The sequence below is a fragment of the Babylonia areolata genome, chromosome 27, assembly GCF_041734735.1.
Source record: "Babylonia areolata isolate BAREFJ2019XMU chromosome 27, ASM4173473v1, whole genome shotgun sequence".
NCBI lineage: Eukaryota > Metazoa > Mollusca > Gastropoda > Neogastropoda > Buccinidae > Babylonia > Babylonia areolata.
This window is the reverse complement of record NC_134902.1, coordinates 10,128,801-10,149,121: the sequence shown is the minus strand read 5'-3', so window position 1 is coordinate 10,149,121 and position 20,321 is coordinate 10,128,801. Positions and strand designations below refer to the sequence as shown.

General features: G+C 44.5%; 1 protein-coding gene across 2 annotated transcripts in view; it reads left to right on the top strand.

The window, feature by feature from the left end:
* LOC143301279 (acyl-CoA synthetase short-chain family member 3, mitochondrial-like) overlaps window positions 1–20,321 on the top strand; it is a 180,370-nt gene that overhangs the window by 130,128 nt on the left and 29,921 nt on the right. For both annotated transcript variants that reach the window (XM_076615457.1, XM_076615456.1), the window contains exon 13: window positions 4,612–4,734. In XM_076615457.1, the coding sequence (XP_076471572.1) occupies window positions 4,612–4,734 (123 nt within the window). The remainder of the gene's footprint in view (window positions 1–4,611; window positions 4,735–20,321) is intronic.

Below are 20,321 nucleotides of genomic sequence, written 5' to 3'. Positions count from 1 at the left end.
ACTTGGGCTCACTCCCTGCAGCAGGGATTTGGTCCCCACAGGAGCCCAAGTGGAACATTATTCTTTTGCAACTTGAAGCAGTTTTCTGGGCTCAGCAAGGCTGTCAGCTTGTTCACTGACAGCACAACTGTTAAGTGTTAGTGAACAAAGGGATGAGGGGCACTTTGAGAACCTCACACTGTGGGCTGAGGCTCTCCTTTGTTGCTACAAGAAGGGCAATGAGCTTTCAGCGAATCACATAGTGGGCAATGCCAACCTTGGGGCAGGTGTGCACAGCAGGTCCAAGTGCATCCTCCATATGGAATGGACCCGACACAAGGACACACTGCAGGAGGTGTGGTGTTTGTGGTTTTCACAGATAATGGTTCTCTTTGCCACTGGGCCAACAGAAGACCCTTGATTTCTGTCACTGGTTTCAGACCCAGAAGCTTGGGCAGTGGATGCTTTTTCTCAGGACTGAGCATGCTGACTGCTTAAGCTTTTCCTTCCTTCTCAGTCTTGCCCTAGGTGGTTCAAATAGTCTGGTTGGAACGCCTACAGATCAGAATCTAAGGCATTTTCAGTTCTTTAGCTGCTTGATTCTGAGAGCACTTGAGGCACACACTATTACCACTTTGGCCACCTTTCAGCTTTTTGTGCCTCAGACATGTTTCAGAGGTAGTCTTCATCACTTGCCACCTCACAGAATTCTGTATGCTCAGGACAGATAGTTCCTAGGGGATTCCTTTGTTGCTGCTCACTCAGCTGTCACTGTTACAAGAGCTTCCCATGCGAACCAACAGGCATCGTCCTCCTCCTTTTGTTTTGAATTCTGTTTCTGTTTGACATGGTACACCAAATGGGGAGTTTGTACTATACTCCCAGTTTGGTTGAACATACCGTAAAGTTCGATCTATTGTGTGCACTGGTATATAAGCCGCACCCACTAAATTAAAATAATAAAACACTTCATACACACATAAGCCGCACTGGCTTATAAGCCACATTTATTACCGCTACTGGAACACATACCGATACTATGGAAAAGCTGTCAATACTGGACTTTGACAATGAGGCGCAAAAGATGTCCACCTTCTTTGCAGCCCACCATTACCCAGAGGACATCGTGCAGACAGCGCTTAAGCGTGCATGCTCTGCCACCCGCTCAGAAGCTCTGACACCAAGAGAAATTGGAGAGAACGAGGATCATGCCGTGGCAGTCATACCATACCATCCACACAACCTGCCAGTCTGCAGAATCCTGTGTGCAAACTTCAGTCTTCAGCAACAGGACCCAGACCTCAGAGAAGTCTTTCCAAGCCACTGCTAATTGCCTATCAGAGAGACAAGAACCTGCGTGACATGCTCGTGAAGTCCAAACTAAGACCTCTTACCAGCCATTCAACCTCACCATGGTGCAGACCCAGTGGGGATTGAAAGTGCAAGGCCTGTCCCTTCATAGACACCCCAGGTTCAGTTGTTGGACCCTCTGGCACTTTCACTGTGAAATCTCATCTCAACTGCCAGTCTACTGACATTGTGTACATTTTGTCCTGCACCCTCTGCTCCAAACTGTATGTGGGGGGGACCTACCGTTTATTGGATGAGCGCTTCTCAGAACACCTGAGGTCGATGAAGCTAGGCTACAACAACCCTGTCAGCCAGCATTTTGTTGGCCCATACCACAGCTTCACCCATGCAAGAATTTCAGCTGTGTGGCAGAACCCCAATGACAGCACGTACAGAAAGAACATGGAGAGCCACGTCATTGACCGCTTGGGGACTGCACAGCCAAATGAATTAACGTCAGAGTCACTGACATCTAGCGCCTGGGTCCTTCTGCCTTGATCTCTCTGTTCTTATTCTTTCTTTAACCTCCTATCCCTCTTTTTAGAAGCAATATATATGTGTGTATATATGCATGTATATATATATGTGTGTGTGTGTGTATGTATGTGTATGTATACACATATATATAATTTTTTTTTTTTTAAAGATTTTTTAAAATATTATTTTATTTTTTAATTTTTTAATTTTTTTTTTTTTCGTGTGTGTGTGTGTGTGTGTGTGTGTTGTGCTGAATGGTGATCAGCAAGTGTGCATGGTCCATCAAAACAGAGAGCAGTGAGATGTCATCACCCATTTCTCACATAGGCTTTCCTATCCACACTGTCCTCTTTTCATCACTTGACAACGGGCCCATGGTTCAAAACATTGTATCCCACTAAACAAAGAGGATTCATTTACCACCAAAAAGGTTTTTATAAACTTTAGTTGGGTTTTTTTAAGAATCCTGCAGTCAAATTTGCCTTCTTCTTCCCTGTCAATACTATAGGTTATGAAATAAACACAAGTGGAAACAACACAAAGAAAAGCAAGCAAAAATACTGCTAGTGCCACACAGAAAAATAAACACAATGATAATAAGATCTATAATTAAGGGATAGTCACATTATTCAATGTCGTCCTGCTCACTGAATCCACTGAAATCTTCGTCTTCGGTGTCCCAAGTTGAAGAGAACCAGCACAGCTTCCTCGACTGACTTCAGCCTCACTTTCACTTGAGGAACATGAATGCAAGGTGGAGGTCGCTGCTGGTTCGTTACTTGCACTGTCGTCTTCTGCAGCACACAGTCCAGCCGTACGATATCCATTGATAATGGTGGACTGCTTTACTTTTCCCCATGCTGTCAGGATCCAATGACAGACTTCAGCAAAGCTTGCTTGTCGTAAACGGCCAGTTTTGGTGAAGGACTTTTCACCACTTGTCATCCAGGTTTCCCACTCGACACGCAGCTAAGAATAAACGAGAACGTGACACTCCCGGGATTGTTAAAATCCTCAGATAAGCTGCATCATTGTATAAGCCACAGAGGTTGAAGCTGGGAGAAAAAGTCACGGCTTATAGACCAAACTTTACGGTACTTACTATGTCAAACTCAAATGCCTTCCTGTCCGTTTCCGTCCGTCCCTGTGATTCTTGCCGTGGTTCACACAGGGCATTCCTTTGCTGGCCTTTGGAATGAGTAATTAGCTCCACCCAAAAATGGCGTTTGATTGGCTAGCAGATGGTGGGTTATTTGCAAGACATTTTATCACTGAGTTGCCAAAAAAGTTTGGCCAAGAGGAGCAAACCGATAGGCCTGGTTTGCATCAGTTTGACATGGTATGTGTATTTAACAAAACTGGGAGTATAATACAAGCTCCCCATTTTGATGTGAAAACTTTGGTTAAAACATTTTTCTTTGTACACACAAGTATAAAAATCTAAGTTTCAGTATTTCAGATTGAAATTTAAAGATGAGTCCAAGTGGCTAATCGTTTTGCTGTATAAACCTGTATTCCATTATGATGATTCAAACATTATACTGTATGAAATTTATAGAGAGCTCTTGTAAATAGAAAGTATTTACAGGGGTATTATGCCATTGAAAAATGAAAGTGTTTAATATAGGTATTACACTATTGTTAACATCGAGTGTTTTACAGGGGTATTATGCCATTGTGAACAGGTCTTTCACAGGGATATTATACTGTTGTGAACAGTGATTCACACAGTTATTATGTGACCATGGATTTAAACAGAAAGTGTTTTACTGGGTTAGTGTGCCACCATGGATGTAAGCAGAAAGTTTTTACAGTGTTTTAAAAAATTTTTTTTTTTTTTTTTTTTTTACTGCCTTGGATGTGAGCAGAAAGTGTTTTACAGGCGTATTATGGCATATTAAATAAACTGATTCACAGGGGTATCATGATATTATCAGGAAGTGTCTTACAGAGGTATTATGCTATTGTAAACAGGTGTTTTGCAGGGGTATCTTGGCATTGTTAACAAAATATTTTGTAGGGATATCATGACATTGTAATCAGAAAGTGTTTTACAGGGGTATTATGCCATTGTAAACAAAGTGTTTAATAAGGGTAACAGAAGGTGTTTCAGATGGGTATTCTGCCATTGTAGACAGGTGTTTTACAGGGGTTTTATGCCATTGGAAACAGAAGGTGTTTACAGGGATATTACACTACCATGAATGTAGCAAAAATTGTTTTACATGAGTATTAAGGCGTTATAAACAGAAAGTGTTTTACTGGGGTGTCATGGCATTGTAACAGAAAAATGTTGTACAGGGGTATTACGCCATTGTAAACAAAGTATTTACACGGGTTTTATGTGTGTTTGTGTGTGCATAAGCGTGTGTGTATATGCACGAGTGTTTGTGTGTGTGTGTGTTTGGGGTGTGTGTGTGTGTGGGGGGTGTGGGGGGAGGTTTTCATCCTCTGCGTGTGTGTATGTTTGTGTGTGTGTGTGATTGTTAATATCTGCAATTTGTAGTATTGTTGTAGTGTATTTTAACACATGTATGTGTTGTTTTTTTCATATGCAGCGGTATATTATGATGCACTAGTGTATATGTATTTTCATGTGAGGCACTTAGAGCCCATTATGTGGGGAGTTTGTGACATATAAGTGCTATCTATTATTATAATTATCATATTATTATGTCATTGTTAACATGTGTTTTACAGGGGTATTATGCCAGTGTAAACAGGTTTTTCAGAAGGGCATTATGCCATTGTGAACAGATGTTTTACAGGGGTGTTATAACATTGTAAACAGAATGTATTTTGCAGGGGTACTATGCCACCATGGACGCAGGTGTGCGCGATGAACATGGCTACATCTCTGTGTTGTCACGTAATGATGATGTCATCAATGTTGCTGGACATCGCCTGTCTGCAGGCGCTCTGGAAGAGGTGGGGTGTTTGAACATGCACATGTGCACCTTCTCATGTGTATTCATTCATTCACCTTGTGTATTGTAGATGTTCATAGTTGTGTGTATAGTGATGTGAATATTGACAGTGGTGTGTGGTGCAGATGTTGACAGTGTGAAGTAGGTATAAACAGTTGACAGTTGTGTGTGTGATGTTGATTTCAAGGCTAGTCCTTCGAGCAAAAAGATACAATATTTCTCAATCACTCCTCCAAAGCACTTCACTGGCTCCCAGGCTAGCACAGATTACAGGGATGTGAGAGCTATGTGGAAACACATAAATGCGCTTTCATTAAAAAAAAAAAAAGCAAGAAAAAAGCATGTTTGTCAGTTGGGCATTGCTGCAGAAAAGCCCCAGATGCCATTCCTGAGATTTGTGCATTCCTGAGATCTGAGATCTATGCGGAGAGAAAATTGGGGCAGGGGAAGGGGGTGAACCTAGGGATGATGTCATCAACAACAGCTGTTTCGATGCTACTGCCAATGTGCTTAACAAAAAAAAACAAAAAAATCCCAGCTACTGCCACACTGTATTCATCCTTCCTGATAATGAAAGATCCATTTCTAATGTGTTCTGCGTTGATGAAACCAAGTCTTGTGCCAAACATTATGTGTTACTTAGATGTGGCTGAGAGTCAGTTCAAAGTCGTTTTGATGAAATCTAGTATGCTTTTAATCTTAAACAACAATAACAAACGCATGCACACACACACACACATACCCACGCACATGTATGATCAGAAGAAGAAAGAAGAAACCAGCATGTTGTCCATAAAGTTGTCTACCTGAGAAAATCCCAGTGGATGCTCATCATCCAGCTGAAAATGGCTCTGGTGGTCTTTAGTCTGAATGACATAACCCGCCATTGAAAATGGCCCTGAGGAGTCGTAAACGCTGTTTTAGGTCGATCAGCCTCAGCCACCTGAATCTACCAGCAGCCTTTCATCAAACTGAGCTTTGAGAATACCTGTTTTCCTGCTAGTTTTGCAAAGAGTGCATCAATATCTGGCATGGGTTCAACATCAAATACTGTCAAGTTGTTAATACAGTAAAAGTCATCATTAAACAAATCTTGCCATCTCTCTTTTTAACAAGGACAGTGGGAGATGAGTAAGGTGAAGAGGAGGGCTCGATCACACCCAACTTGAACATGGACTCCACTTCCTCCTGAATAGTTTCCCTTTGAGAGTAAGGTAGAGGGTACTGTCAAGTCTGAACTGGCGTGTCAGAGATAAGCTCCATGGTGCATGTCTCCAGGTGAGTGCAGGATGGTAAATCAGTCAGCACATCTTCAAAATCCTTTGTCATGTCCAATATTGCAGCTTTCAAGGCAGGATTTGTTTGGATTGACCAACACATCTCCTGGACTCTCAGATGACTCAAGTGGAAGAAGAGGAATGTCCTGACTCACAGTCTGTGTCCCCTCCCAGCACTCCTCTATGTCAACAATCACTACCAGGGCAAGAGACGCTTCAAGTGTCCGTTCCACAAACTGTTTCAAATAATAAAGTTTCTCTTTGTTCCAAGTCTAGACACAGTAGTCCGCCAACCTGACATGGCATAAGATGGTGTGAGGACCCTGCCACCCCAATTCCAGTTTATTTTGTTTGCTGGGAAGAAGCAGCAGCTACCCTCGGCAAAATCTCTGTGCTTCACTTTGACATAAAAAATTTCTTGTACTTGTTGCTAGCATTTGACAAGTTTTACTGAGCAATGGTATGAGAGTCAGCGATTTTTTTGCACAGGTTCACTGTGTACTTGGCAGCAGTTTGGATTTCAGACTTTTCTGGGTGAAGCCAGGGTTTCCACAGAATCTGCATCAGCCCATGCACAGTCCTTCCGAACAGCAGCTCAAAGGGGTGTACCCAGTGCTTTCCTGTGGAACCTCCCAGTAAGCAAACATAAGTGCCAGGAGCCAGCAATCCCATAAATGGGGTTCCTCTTGGGCCAGATGATGTAGCATGGGCTTCAAGTTGAAGCGTTCTACCAGGTCATTGCACTGAGCATGGTATGGTGTCATTGTGAGGCTATGCACAGCCAGCAAGCAATACGACTATTGCATAGTGTTAGAGGTGAACTGGGTCCCTCTGTCAGGGAGCACCTCTGCAGGAATCCCAGCGCAGGGCCACTTGTTAATTAAACAATGCTTCAGCGACTGTTTTGATGGTGATAGTTCTGAGAGGAACAGCTTCTGGATATCTTGTGGCATAGTTCACTATTGTCAGTTGCCACACTCTGATGGACTCTGATGGTCCAGTGATGTAAACAGTGACATGGTCAAAAGGTTCAGAGATTAATGGCATCTTCACAAGAGGAATTTTTCCTTTTGCCACTGTTTTCTGGCACCTCTCAAACTGCTGTATGTAATTCCTGATGTTAGCACACATGCCCGGCCAATAGAAGTTAGGGAAAATTTGGTCCTGGTTATGCTGCATACCCAAATCATACATTGGGGAGTCATGACCCAGCTGTAATACAGAAGTCCGTAGAGCCTTGGGAACACAGACTTGTGTGATTTTTCCACAGTGGTTTCTTAAACAAAGGACAAGCACACCCTCTTTTCGGTGGTAGGTTACCTCCCCAAATCCTACATTCTGAACCAAATAACTTTTGGCAGACTTTCTTGCCTTTTGCAAGTCCGGATCTTGGTCCTGTTTCTCTACAAGTTCTTGTTGTGCTATGTGTATATCTACACTGTCTGTTGGAAGTGAAACAACAGACTGGGAACTTCGCTTGGCTTGGGCTCAGGCCTCCACAACACCCACGATCTTGGGATCAGCACAGACCAGAATGTTCACTGTGGTGCCATTAACATTCTCTGCTGTGTTGCCAATGATAACATCCTCAACAGGTGCTTCCATCACGGCTACATTGAACGTTCCAAAAATAAACAATGACTCTAGGTCTACATGAGCTATTGGCAGCATGGATGCACATAGGGACTCGGCCAAGACGACTCAAACAGATGACCCCGTGAAAGAATCAGGTGAGACCAAGTGACGGGCCATGACGATCATGTGAGCTCCACAGTGTCATGTACACCTCTGACCATCTCTCCATTTACAACAACCTCACAACACGGAGTGTGTTTGGGAAGCACAAGGGACGCACAAAGTAGGGGATGGCAGGAGGTGTTCTTTTGATAGAGATGTGAGACTGGTCAACCACAGACACTATTTTGGCTGCTTGCACTCCTGGGCAAAGTGTCCAATTTTTCCACACTTAAAACATATTGGCAACTTGGGATTGTGGCTTCCATGAGCCTCTGGCTGACTCATACTACTATGCTTGGAGGGTGTCTCACTGGCATTAATAACTTATCTGGATAAAGTTAAATTTTCTTTCAGTTCTCTTGGTGGCCTTGAACTCTGCTTCCGCAGAATGACCCGCCTTCCTGGCATAAGTGACCTTTGTATTTGTTGTACTTGTCTTTCTCTTTTTTGCCACAACAGATTTTTCTGTGTGAAATTCGGGCTGTTCTCTCCAGGGAGAGCGCGTCGCTACACTGACAGTGTCACTCATTTCTTTGTATTTTTTCCTGCGTGCAGTTTTATTTGTTTTTCTTATCAAAGTGGATTTTTCTACTGAATTTTGCTAGAGACAACCCTTTTGTTGCTGTGGGTTCTTTTACGTGTGCTAAGTGCATGTTGCACATGGGGTCTGTGTTTATCGTCTCATCCGAATGACCTTTGTTGCAATATGGGTCATATCTTCTACCCTCTGTGGTTCCTCTTTACGAATTTCTGTCACCAGTTCCAGAGTTAAAATGGAGAAGAATTGCTCTTGAAGGAAGAGATCCTTCATGTCTTCCACCTGGTTTTTATTTCTTCTGCTCGCAGTACACCAGCGAGAATGGTGGTTTAGGAACTGATCAAAGGTTTCTTAGCCAGCTCCTGCATAGACCATTCAGGCTGTTCTCTCCAGGGAGAGCACGTTGCTACACTGACAGTGTCACCCATTTCTTTGTATTTTGGTGGTTTAGGAACTGATGGAAGGCTTCTTAGCCAGCTTCTGCATAGACCAGAACTTCTTTCTGTAATAGTCGGCATCCAACAGGAAAACTCATAACAGTGCAGCCTTTAGTGAGTCGTAACTCCTAATTTTGGTCCCTGAGAGTCATAGGTGTCATGCTCGGCCCAGGACTCCCATTTCCATTTATCAAAAATTGCTACCCTCTCAGAATGGGTTAGAAATGAATCAAAGGGTGTCAAAGGGTGTGAGGGTGAGCTGCTGCACAGACCCGACCTCTATTTCTTCTTGTTTGAGCTCTAGCTTGCTCTTGAACCGTTGCCTCTCCTCTTTCAACTGCCTCTTCCTTAATAATTTCTCCTCCACCCTTATGCGTCTGGCTTCCTTCCTCTCCTCCTGTCTGATCCGTCTTACCTCCTCTTTCTCTTCCTCTTTGTCATGTCTAGCCTCCTCTTTCTCATCTTCTTTGTCATGTCTAGCCTCCTCTTTTCTTCTTTGTCATGTCTAGCCTCCTCTTTCACTACTGCATCTACAATGAAAGGACCCACAGCTTCACCAGACAATCCCAGGTCAGATCCAAAAGTCTGGAATTAAACATAAGGGTCTTGAATGGAAGCTGCATCTGGCTGGGCCCCACCTTTACTTGCTGTAGTGAGTGAGCCATGGGGCTGTTGACCAAACTGGTCCTTAATCGAGCCAGACAGCTCATTCTTTTCAAAATTTCCAGGAGAAAGGTTCACGTCATCTCATTTGGCCACTGGTGTCTGAACCTGGTGTGGAAGCATTAGCAGCCAACCTTCTAGCTGGCATAGTGTCTCAATTGCTGCTTAACCCTCTTACCCCCAGGTCACACAGCACTAATCACCCATGAAATCCCATGCCAAGGGGAATAACTCTTGCGATTTTCGATAGAAGGTAATGATAAAAACTGATAGATAATATAATTACCTTCTTTTGTTGCACATATTTATTTTTCCTGCATTCTACACATAAGAAAGATGCAAAAGAATTTTTGTTTCCAGGCACATGTTGCTTTGTACTTACGCACCAAAAATAAAAGTGTCAAATTTGATGGTCAACTTTGAAAAAAAATCTTTTAATTACGTCTTTTTTCATTTTTTTCATTTTTATTTTTTAGAATAAGTTTGTGTGGTCTGCAGTGTCTTCTAACACTTCATTCTTTTTATTCTTTTTCTAACTCAACTTGAATTGCAACAATCAACATGCTCATTTTTATGTTCTTTTCATTTTGAGGGATGATGTGTTTTCCTATGATGGTGGGGAGAAAAACAACAAGCCTACCTCACATGTAATTTCTCCATAATGAAAAGAAAAATATAACCAGTTGAACTAGCAAAATCAGGAAGATAGTGCAGAATGCCAATAAGTATCAGTGAATTCAATGACTGACTCACTGACAGTATCAATTTCTACGGTCTGGCAATTGATTCATGATTTCGGAGGTCAGGTAATCAATTCATGATTTCGGAAGTCCGGCATTTGATTCACAGTTTCGGAAATCTGGCAATCGATTCACAATTTCGGAGGTTCAGCAATCTGTTAACACTCAAATACAGACTTCACTCTCAATATCAGTGAAACTTGGTCTGTCGATGTCTAGGTCACTCAGTACGATCAACTTTTGCAAAATTCTCACACAGAAATCATTGACAGAATTGTTGTTCTGATTACGCTATGACTCTCAACAGTCATCAGACTCATCTTGCAAATTTGAAACTTGAAAACTTTGGCAAAATTTAACCAAATCAGTAATATATTCCATTGAACTAGCACAATCAGGAAATCAAGTGAAATCAAGATCGACTCACTGACAATATTGATTTCGGAGGTCCAGCGTTTGATTCTTGATTTTGGAGGTCTGGCAGTTGATTCACATTCAAGTACCAACTTCACTCTCATTGTTGGCAAAACTTGGTCAGTGGATATCTAAGTCACTCAGTACGATTGATTTTTACAAGATTCTCATGCAAAAATCATTAAAATAGTTCAAAATCATCTTCAGAATCGTTGGCAGTCATCAGACTCGTTTTGCAACTTTAAAAATTCACAACTTTTTCAAAATTCAAGCAAATGGACTCTGAAAAGTGCACATTGCATGTCAGGAAGTGCAGAAATCAAGGCTGTGAATCTCATGAGAGTCTCATTTATGTAAACAACAATGGCTGCGCCAATAGTAAGCACATGTTTAGCGAGCGGTACTGGGTGCATACGCATGCGACACAGCAAGCCACTACCGGATGTAAATGTGGAACTTGTGTTAAGACTTGCTACCTTAAACACACATCCACCACACATCCAAAGCTGAGGTCTGTAATCAACTCTTCATAGAAGACATCAAAAAGAATGTGGTCAGAGGGACTAATCAAACATTAAGACGACTGTTCAACCCCACACAGCTATGTAGATCTGGTTCATCTTGCCCAAACACGGAATCCTGACCATGCCCAAAATATGGAAGTGTATACCATGAACCAAGTGATAGGACAAAGAGAACAAGGACACCCTCCCTACCTTACTCTCCTAACTAACCTATCAGTTACCCCACATCTCCACCATTGTCATAACCCATAAGGGGTTGCCCTTGTACCTCTACACCTTCACAGGATAACTAACGTCCCAACAGCACAAACACAGAGACATAGAAAGTTCATTTTTGTACTTTACTGCACTTGGACAAAGTAAGGACATGATATGAATCCAAGCACACAAACCAACCCCATGTCTAACTACAGCACCATTTTTCTTCAGTCTCAGTTCTTCAAGTCAAATAGTCTAAATGTTTTTACAGCTGCAATACCAGTTACTGCCAGACTTCCTGACTCAAACTGCACCCAACAGCTGAAGTACATGTCACTTGCAGACTTGAGGGTGAGGGTAGGATGGGGTGAGAGGGACAATGGGAAGGACACTTTGGAAATTTCTGAATTGGGAATGGGTGTGAGGAAATCTGAGGAGAAGGAAGAAGGGAAATAACGATTGTTCCAGAGCTGAATTCTGCGGTTCCGTTGAGGACAATGGCAAATGGAAAAGACCCACAAGAAAATTTGTAACAACCTACTTCCACTTATCAAAAGACTGTGTTGTTGTTGTTTACAAGTTACTAAAGAGTACAGCCCTCCCTGTCCCTTCCTTTAAGTAATACACATCACACTAAATGGGGGAGTAAGTGGATATCATATTATATACAGCCATTTGTACACAAAAGCTAAGTTGGCATCTGTCTGTCTCGGGAGACAATGGAAATCTGCGCCTTGTTCAGTCAAGTTGAGTTGCAGCACCTGCTATGGCTGTACAGTCCAATTCTGGATTGGCAGGCTCTGTTACATTTGTGGAAGGTGAAAGTCATGCCTGGCTCAGAGGGTATGGAGTCTGCCATCTGCCGTCTCTTCCCTCTTCCCTGCGCTGTTTTCTCTTCTCCTCGGTCCTCTGGACAAAAGCCTTCACAGTCCTTCTCCAGCTGTTGTGATCTTCAGCCACTGCTTCCTAACCTGCTGGGTCAATGTCGCCTGCCCTCATGACTTGTTTGCAGACATCCTTGTAGTGTAGGACAGGCCTTCCTGCTGGTCTGGAGCCAGTGGCGAGTGTGCCATAAAGGATGTCCTTGCGCATTCGCCCGTCATCCATTCATTTCTTATTTGGTACACGGTCTTGCCACATGATGTCAAGAATTCTTCTGAGGTTGCGCAGGTGAAAGGCATTGATCCTGCGTTCTTGGTGGGAGTTGATGGTCTTTGTCTCGCTGCTGCTGGGACCAGGCTGCTTCCATTTCAGTAGTGGGGCAACCATCCCCAACCTGGCGGGTCCCCGGGTGGCAGATAGGGGGAACGGCCCTCAGATATGGGGGTTAGCTGCGATATAAATCAGGCTTGCCTGGCCGAATAAGTAGACCAACTGGCAATGTTCCTACCAGGACGGGGTGAGTCAACAGGTGGCACTGTTGTCCTCACTGAAATACTCCATGTGTCCTATGACGGGTTCATCATGCGGTCAAGAGGCGCGTTATAACCTCTAGCCCCGGGGTGGGACCCTTGGAGAAACAATCCCCCCTGTGCTCACAGGGCAGGACGTACGGGCCATGAGCTAAGGGTGAGGCACCCCAAAAGAAAACTCAGCTGAAGGCGGTGGTATCGGGCCACAGGCGCAATTAAAACCACGATACCACGCATCCACGCTTCCATGATGATGCAGTCCACAGAATCTCAATGTGGCGCTTGACCTTCGGAGACACGCCGGGGAGGTCTGGAGCCAGGCCCTGTGCCTCAAAGGGGCCCACCCCAAGCAACCGGTGGTCGGACAAGGAAATTCTGCATGCCCATGCGACAAAGGAGACCTCATCCTCCTGCTGGGGCCAAGCAAACAGTACCACCCAGAACACTCAACATTCTCCAGTAGAATGCAGAAGGGGTGCATAAGAAGAAACTTGGCCTGGCAGAAAGGATGCACCAAGAAAATATTGACATTGCATGTGTCCAAGAGACACATTTGACCGTAAACCATCGCTTTCAAGTGAGGGGTTACTAGACCATCAGGTTGGACCGTGAGGAAAGGAAACAAAGGAGGGGTGCTTGTCTTGGTGCGGAATTCCATCACCGCACAAGAACTCAAGATCAACACCAATCAACAGGTAGAGATCCAAGGGGTTGATATAGTCTTTAAAGAACACAACATCAGGATCTACAATGTCTATTGCCCTCAAGATCGTGATCTTTCCCTCACATACATGAACATCCCAGACAACAACTGCATGGTGGTGGGAGATTTCAACAGTCAGTCAGAGAGATGGGGCTATGAGGAGATGGACAGGAGAGGCGAAGAAGTTGAGGATTGGGAGATTGGCACACATCTTCATCTCATCAACCAAGAAGATGATGAACCCACCTTCTACTCCAGACGCTGGATGACCACATCAACACCAGATCTAGCATTCGTCACCAACGACCTGTTCGTCAGGACCACAAGAACAGTCCTCAGCCAGCTTGGAGGAAGTGACCACAAGCCCGTAAAACTCTCTATCAACCTCAACTTGCAGGCTCCTCAAGCAAAGTGTTTTCCCCGCTGGAATTACAGAAAGGCAGACTGGACTGTCTTCGAGACCCTCACAGATACATACACAAAGCCAATCAACATCAGGCAGAAGGACTCAAACAAAATGGTTCAAGACTTCACAAAGGCCGTCTTGAAAGCTGCTATAGAATCCATCCCAAGAGGAGCACGCAAAGACTACAAGCCCTACTGGATGGAGGAACTCCAGAATCTGGAAGATGCTGTTACAGAAGCCAGGGACCGAGCAGAAAAGCAGCCATCACTGGAGAACAACATAGCGCTGAAGGAAGTAACTGCCAGATACAAGCTGTCCTGCGCAAAAGCTGCAAGAAAAAGCTGGTAAGAGAAAACTGAAAGCCTAAATCTCGACAAGGATGGCAGCAAGCTGTGGAAACTAGCTAGAACCCTCAGCAACGAAGCAACAAGTCACACCACAATAACAATACAAGAGAATGGAAATTACCTCTCTGGAAAGAAAGCAGCAGACCACTTCATAGACGTCTATGAAAACATCAGCAATCTGGAAGTCCCTCTTGAACATAGAGCTGCAGCGCACAGGGCCCAAGGTGAACTTCATGAGAAAGAGCCCCAAGAGGAAGTCATGACCACAGCTTTCACAGAGAAAGAGCTGGAGGAAGCGTTGCAGAGCCTCAGCCTGAAGAAGTCACCTGGACCAGACAGAATCACAAATGAAATGATTCTGCATCTTGGGATGAAGAGCAAGGCAGTCCTTTTAACAATCTTCAACTCCAGCTGGAAGATAGGATCAGTCCCACAGTGTTGGAGGGAAGCAGACATGATCCCCATTCACAAAAAGGGAAAGGACAAGTTGAAGGCTGACAGCTACAGACCCATCAGCCTTACAAGCTGCTTAGGAAAGCTGATGGAGAGACTTGTCAACACTAGGCTTGTCTGGCACCTTGAAAAGTATCAGCTGCTGAGCCCTGAACAGGCAGGCTTCCGCCAACACAGATCAACAGAAGACCAGATCACATTCATCACTCAAAGCATTGAGGACGCATTCCAAGAAAAGAAGAACACGCTTGCTGTCTGGATTGACATGGAGAAAGTGTTCGTCCTGGAGGAGCTGCGACGGATGGCAACCTTCATCGAGGACACCGGGCTGCTTATCTAATGGGAGGCGAACAAGGAAGAAGAAGTCTCGCTGCTGTAGAGCAGAGTGCTGAGCACACAGGCTTGGTACACCTGCATCTTGGTGCTGATGGTCAGCATGGGATTGTCCCAAACCCTCTTTGCCAAGTGGGCCATGGCTGTAGCTGCTTTGCCAGTCCGCTTGTTGAGTTTGGCGTCCAGGGAGAGGTTACTGGAGATGGTGGAGCCGAGGTATGTGAAGTCCTCGACGACCTTGAATGTGAAGTCACCAATGGAAATGCTTGTGGTGCTGCTCACGTACTGGCCCATGACATTAGTCTTCTTTAGGCTAGAAGTCAAGCCAAAGTCTCTGTATGCATGAGCGAAACTGTTGATGAGTCGCTAAAGTGCCTCTTCAGAGTGAGTTGAAGAGCATCTCGCATATGGGAATCTGTCACACTTTAGTTTTAGCATGAAGACGGGCCAGGTTGAAGAGATTGCCATCACTTCTGGTGTGGAGATACACTCTGTCCTCTGACTGGCTGAAGGCATAGGACAGTAGCAGCGAGAAGAAGGCGCCGAAGAGTGTTGGGGCCAGCACACAGCCTTAGTGTGAAGAGACCTTTTCTGCTGACCAGGCGAAGGCCTTGGTCAGGTCGATGAATGCGATGTATAGTGGCCATTTCTGCTCCCAGCATTTCTCCTCCCGGCATTTCTCCTGCAGCTGTTGCAAGGAGAAGACCATGTCAGTTGTTGATCTTTCAGCTCTGAATCCGCGCTGTGCCTCAGAATAAAGCGTTCAGCAAGTAACTGCAGTCTGCTCAGGACTACACGGGCCAACGCTTTCCAAACGATACTGATGAGGGAGATTCCACGGTTGTTGTTGCAGTTGCTGCGATCACCCTTGTTCTTGTACAGAGTGATGATGTTGGCGTCACACATCTCCTGGGGCACAGTCCCTTCTTCCCAGCACTGCAGTAGCAGCTGGTGCAGGTGGTGGAGTAGCGCGGTCCTTTTTCCAGCCTTGATGACTTCAGGCGGGATGCCATCTTTTCCTGGAGCTTTTCCACAGGCAATGGAGTCAGTGACCTTGCTGAGTTCTCCAGATAGCATGATGTCGAGTTCTTCCATGACAGGGAGGTTAGTGGTGCTCTCGACTGCTTAGTCTGTGACTATGTTTTCTCTTGAATAGAGCGATCTTGTTTATGCATGCCGAAGGCTTTTTTCATGCCATTGTACATGCCATGGATGTTGCTTCAGTCAGAAGCTTTTAACATGAAAACATGAACCGTTTGTAATATTTTCCCCCAATAATGAAAGTGTTAAACCTACACACTATCCGAAGCGTCCATTACGACTAACCCTAAATGATAACATGCAAGTATCCATCCTGCTAGTTCTGAATAATAGAAACAAAACCCAGTAAATTGGTATCACAACCACATAATCTCCTTTTTTTCTTCTTTTTTCTTTTTTTGGTGACCTCAGTTGCATGCAGGTCAAGGAGCACCTTTTTTCTGCTTTTTTTTTGTGTGTGCTCCACATGCTTTCTTCATTGGCCAGAAAAATAAAAATAAACTTTTTAATTTTCTTCTCCTTTTCTTTTTTCTTTTTTTATCAGCTTACTTTCTTTCTATGCCTCCTTGTTCTCCACCTCATTTGCATGCAGGTCCCCCCAATTTTACGGTTGACATGTTTGTGTGAAATCTAAATATGGACATTTGTACATTTGTATTTGATATATCATAATTGTGATATAATGTCTGGGGTTTTTAATGACCTGGTGTATAAGTCAGAGTGTGTCCTTTCTGTTCACATACATACAACTGCATTCATTACACATTATATATAGCATATATATCGTACAGGACATAAGTTAATGAACCAAAAGGGGAAATAAGTATAAGCACATCAGTTAAGTATTGATATTCAAGGTTTTCGATACATCATATGTTGCTCAAATATTAAATAGTATTGGGAATGTGGATTTAGTCTTTTCTTTCCCATTAAGATTGTTACATTCACTCTTTTCTTAGTGTCATTGTCTAACAGTTAATTCTGTAAACCAAAAAATACATCTGTTAATGAGAGTTTTATTTTAACTCTGACACGTCCATGTATGTATTTTACAATATTTTGCCCTAACACTTTAACAGGGGTGCATTCTTTATCGAAGAGGTATTCGATAAAGTCTATGTTGTTCCTGCAGGTGGAGCTTTTATTGTCATCTACCACTTTAATTTTGTGCAGTGAAATATTTGTGGGATGAATTTTATGAATTATCTTCTAGTGCAGTTCTTTCAATCTAACTTCCTTCGTGATCATGTGAGGAACAGACCATATCTGTTCATTAATTTTGACTCCCATGTTTTCTTTGCCAGAAGCACAAGGTTTTGTTCCATCATTTTTATCTGTTTTATCATGTAGTTTCAGTAGCTCAAGGAGGCGTCACTGCGTTCGGACAAATCCATATACGCTACACCACATCTACCAAGCAGATGCCTGACCAGCAGCGTAACCCAACGCGCTTTGTCAGGCCTTGAGAAAAATAAATAAATTTTAAAAAAAGAAAAAAAAAAAGAAAAAAAAAGAAGAAATTAAATAAATAAATAAATAATACTAATATAATTAAAACAATAAAAATAATAATAATGAAAATAAAATAAATAAATAGATACACACATACACACACATACGCATAACAGATATGTACCAAACATGCAGTTTCACAGATATGAAAGCACAGTCAAATACACATAAACGTACATGAGCCCCAACACACACACACACACACACACACACACACACACACACATTACCCTGCACCCCCTCTACCCCCCTCCACACACTCGCTTCTAGGCTACGTATCGCAGCTTCCACGGCACACACACACACACACACACACACACACACACATACAGAGGCACACTTACTTGTACAAGCACACACATATCCCATACCCCCAACCCCACACACATATATACAAAGAGATACATATGCACACCTGCACGTTTCAATATGCCGTTGCTGCCACAGTGTAGGCATGCATACACACACATACCTCATCCTCTAACCCCCCCCTCACTCCCCCCCCCGACCCCCCCCCCCCCACACACACACACACATACGCACGTGAACACAACTCTCCTGACACTTGTGTACACTTACACCCTCGCGCATGCACAAACGCATACAAACACACAGAATCACACATACAAACACACACATACACACACGCACAGAGGCTGCCACTGATTGGCCGCAAGAGGGATGGGAAAAGATCTCTGATGCCAAGAACGTGGTGTCTAGTGTGTTGCTCAGTCTATTGTATTTGGAAAAGCCCACAAAGACTGTTCCGTTTTGAAGAAATTTGCGCAATGTTGGTTTGGAAATGATGCTGATATTTGTTTGATTTGCAAAGCATCGTGCTCTACTTTTCATGCTAGACTTACGGCTGCTCCCTCTCTCTGCCTTTATCTCTTTGAAGCGATTGATGGTGTGATGGTCTTGTACCTGTTCTTTTTGATATTCTTTGACTTTTCTGAGGATTTCTGATTTTCCTAGATGTTGGCCGCTTGTTGTTGTTGCATTACCAGCAAGTCTGTCAGCTCGCTCATTTCCCTTAACACCTGCATGTCCCGGGCAGTATGACCATGTAAGTTTTTTAATCTGAAAGTTGCGCATTGCCTCATTCCACTCTGGGCTTCCCATTCCATTTTCAGTTTTCTGTATGAGGTTCATTGAGTTGGTGAGAATCATGGCATGTTGGTTTCCGGGCATATGGATAGACGATAACCACTGAAGGGCATGTGTCACACCTTCAACTTCCATCGTTAGGCTGGAGGTTGTGACTTTGTAGGCAGCATTCTCTTCCCTTATTGTTTTTCCATTTTGTTTCGCAGTGAATCCCCAACCGGACTGGTCTTTGGTGACTGAGCCATCTGTGTATATGATGATGTCCTCTTCTTTACTGTTTTCTTCTATGAGTAGCTTCACTTCCGCATCAGTTTTGCCCTCTGGCCATTCCTGACAATGTCTTCCTAGAGTAGGTGAAATGGCTGTGTTGAATAGATGGTTGAGGTTTTTGGGGGTTTTGTCCCTTTCTTTTGTTTCTTTCAGGTCTTGTAGTCGGCATACTAGCTGGATTGTGTCTTTTGCTTGTCCCATCCATGATCTTCCTCATCCTAGACGGCTGCCTTTTGGTTCTTTGACTGTCATGCAGTGGGTTTTGAGGGTTTTCTAATGCTTTGAAGTAGGTCTTAACCTGTTCTTAACCTGGGTGGTTAGGGGGTGCATGGGAGGGGTAGTACCTCTAGAGGGGGGGCTTGTCACGCTCTTCCGGGAGTGGTTCGTCCTCTGTTGGTCCCCACCGGCACCCAGCTGTCACCTATGGGTCCTTGAAGCTGCTAGCATGCAGTAGCGCCCAACCCCCGGGCAACGGCTTTGACAGGGTGGCTAAACTAGGTGAGGGTAGCCGATGGGTCTCAAACCCTCGGTGAGTTAGGGCTTGTCTACCCAAGCATGTGAAGACTGGATCCAGCGGACTCTGCGGAAGAAACCTTCATGGTTCAACGGAGAGGAAGGCCGTTGCAGCAGAGCGCTGTGGAGTGCTGAGGGCAGGATGAGGCACATAGGACATCCTGGTCATCCACTGCATCTGTTTCCATCTCCAGTCGTCTTGACCTCGTCTTGCCACTGGATACAGATGGTCTCGGACAAGAGAGTGAGGTCGACGGTGCGCAACTCCACCTCACTATTAACAAAGTCATCGCACAAGTCATCAGTCATCCTTCATCCCATACCATCATTTTCCCCAAGCCCTGTGGCGACAGGCGAACGACGAAGCGACAGGTGTGGGTACACTGGCAGTCGTAGCCGCGGACCTGCACACAGGCGGCTCAGGCCATAGGGTCGTTTTTCACCGACTGGAGCAGCGGTGGAGATCGGCAGCCCCCTGAGCGACTGAGCAGCCCTCTTCAGGACAGCACTGCTGACCTCCATGGCATGAGGAAGGCTAGAAAAGGTGCCCTAAACATTGCCTGCTCCACACCACCCTAGTCAGCATACCGCGGCTGACGGGGACCCTACTCAAGCGGTCGACACACAAAGGAAAGAAAGAATAAAACAAGGAGCACCCCATTGACCATTGCCACATGGAACGTGCGTACGCTTCTGGACAGAGGCGACTCAGCCAGACCACAGAGACGCACAGCACTCATTGCGAGTGAATTAGCCAGGTACAACATCGACATCACTGCCTTAAGTGAGACCAGACTGGCAGAAGAAGGCGAACTCTGTGAGTGAGGCGCAGGCTACACCTTCTTTTGGAGTGGTCGCGGACCTGAAGAGAGACGTGAGGCTGGAGTTGGCTTTGCAGTGAAGACAACCCTCGTTGGCAAGCTGGCTGGCCCCCCGAAAGGAGTGAACGATCGCCTGATGACG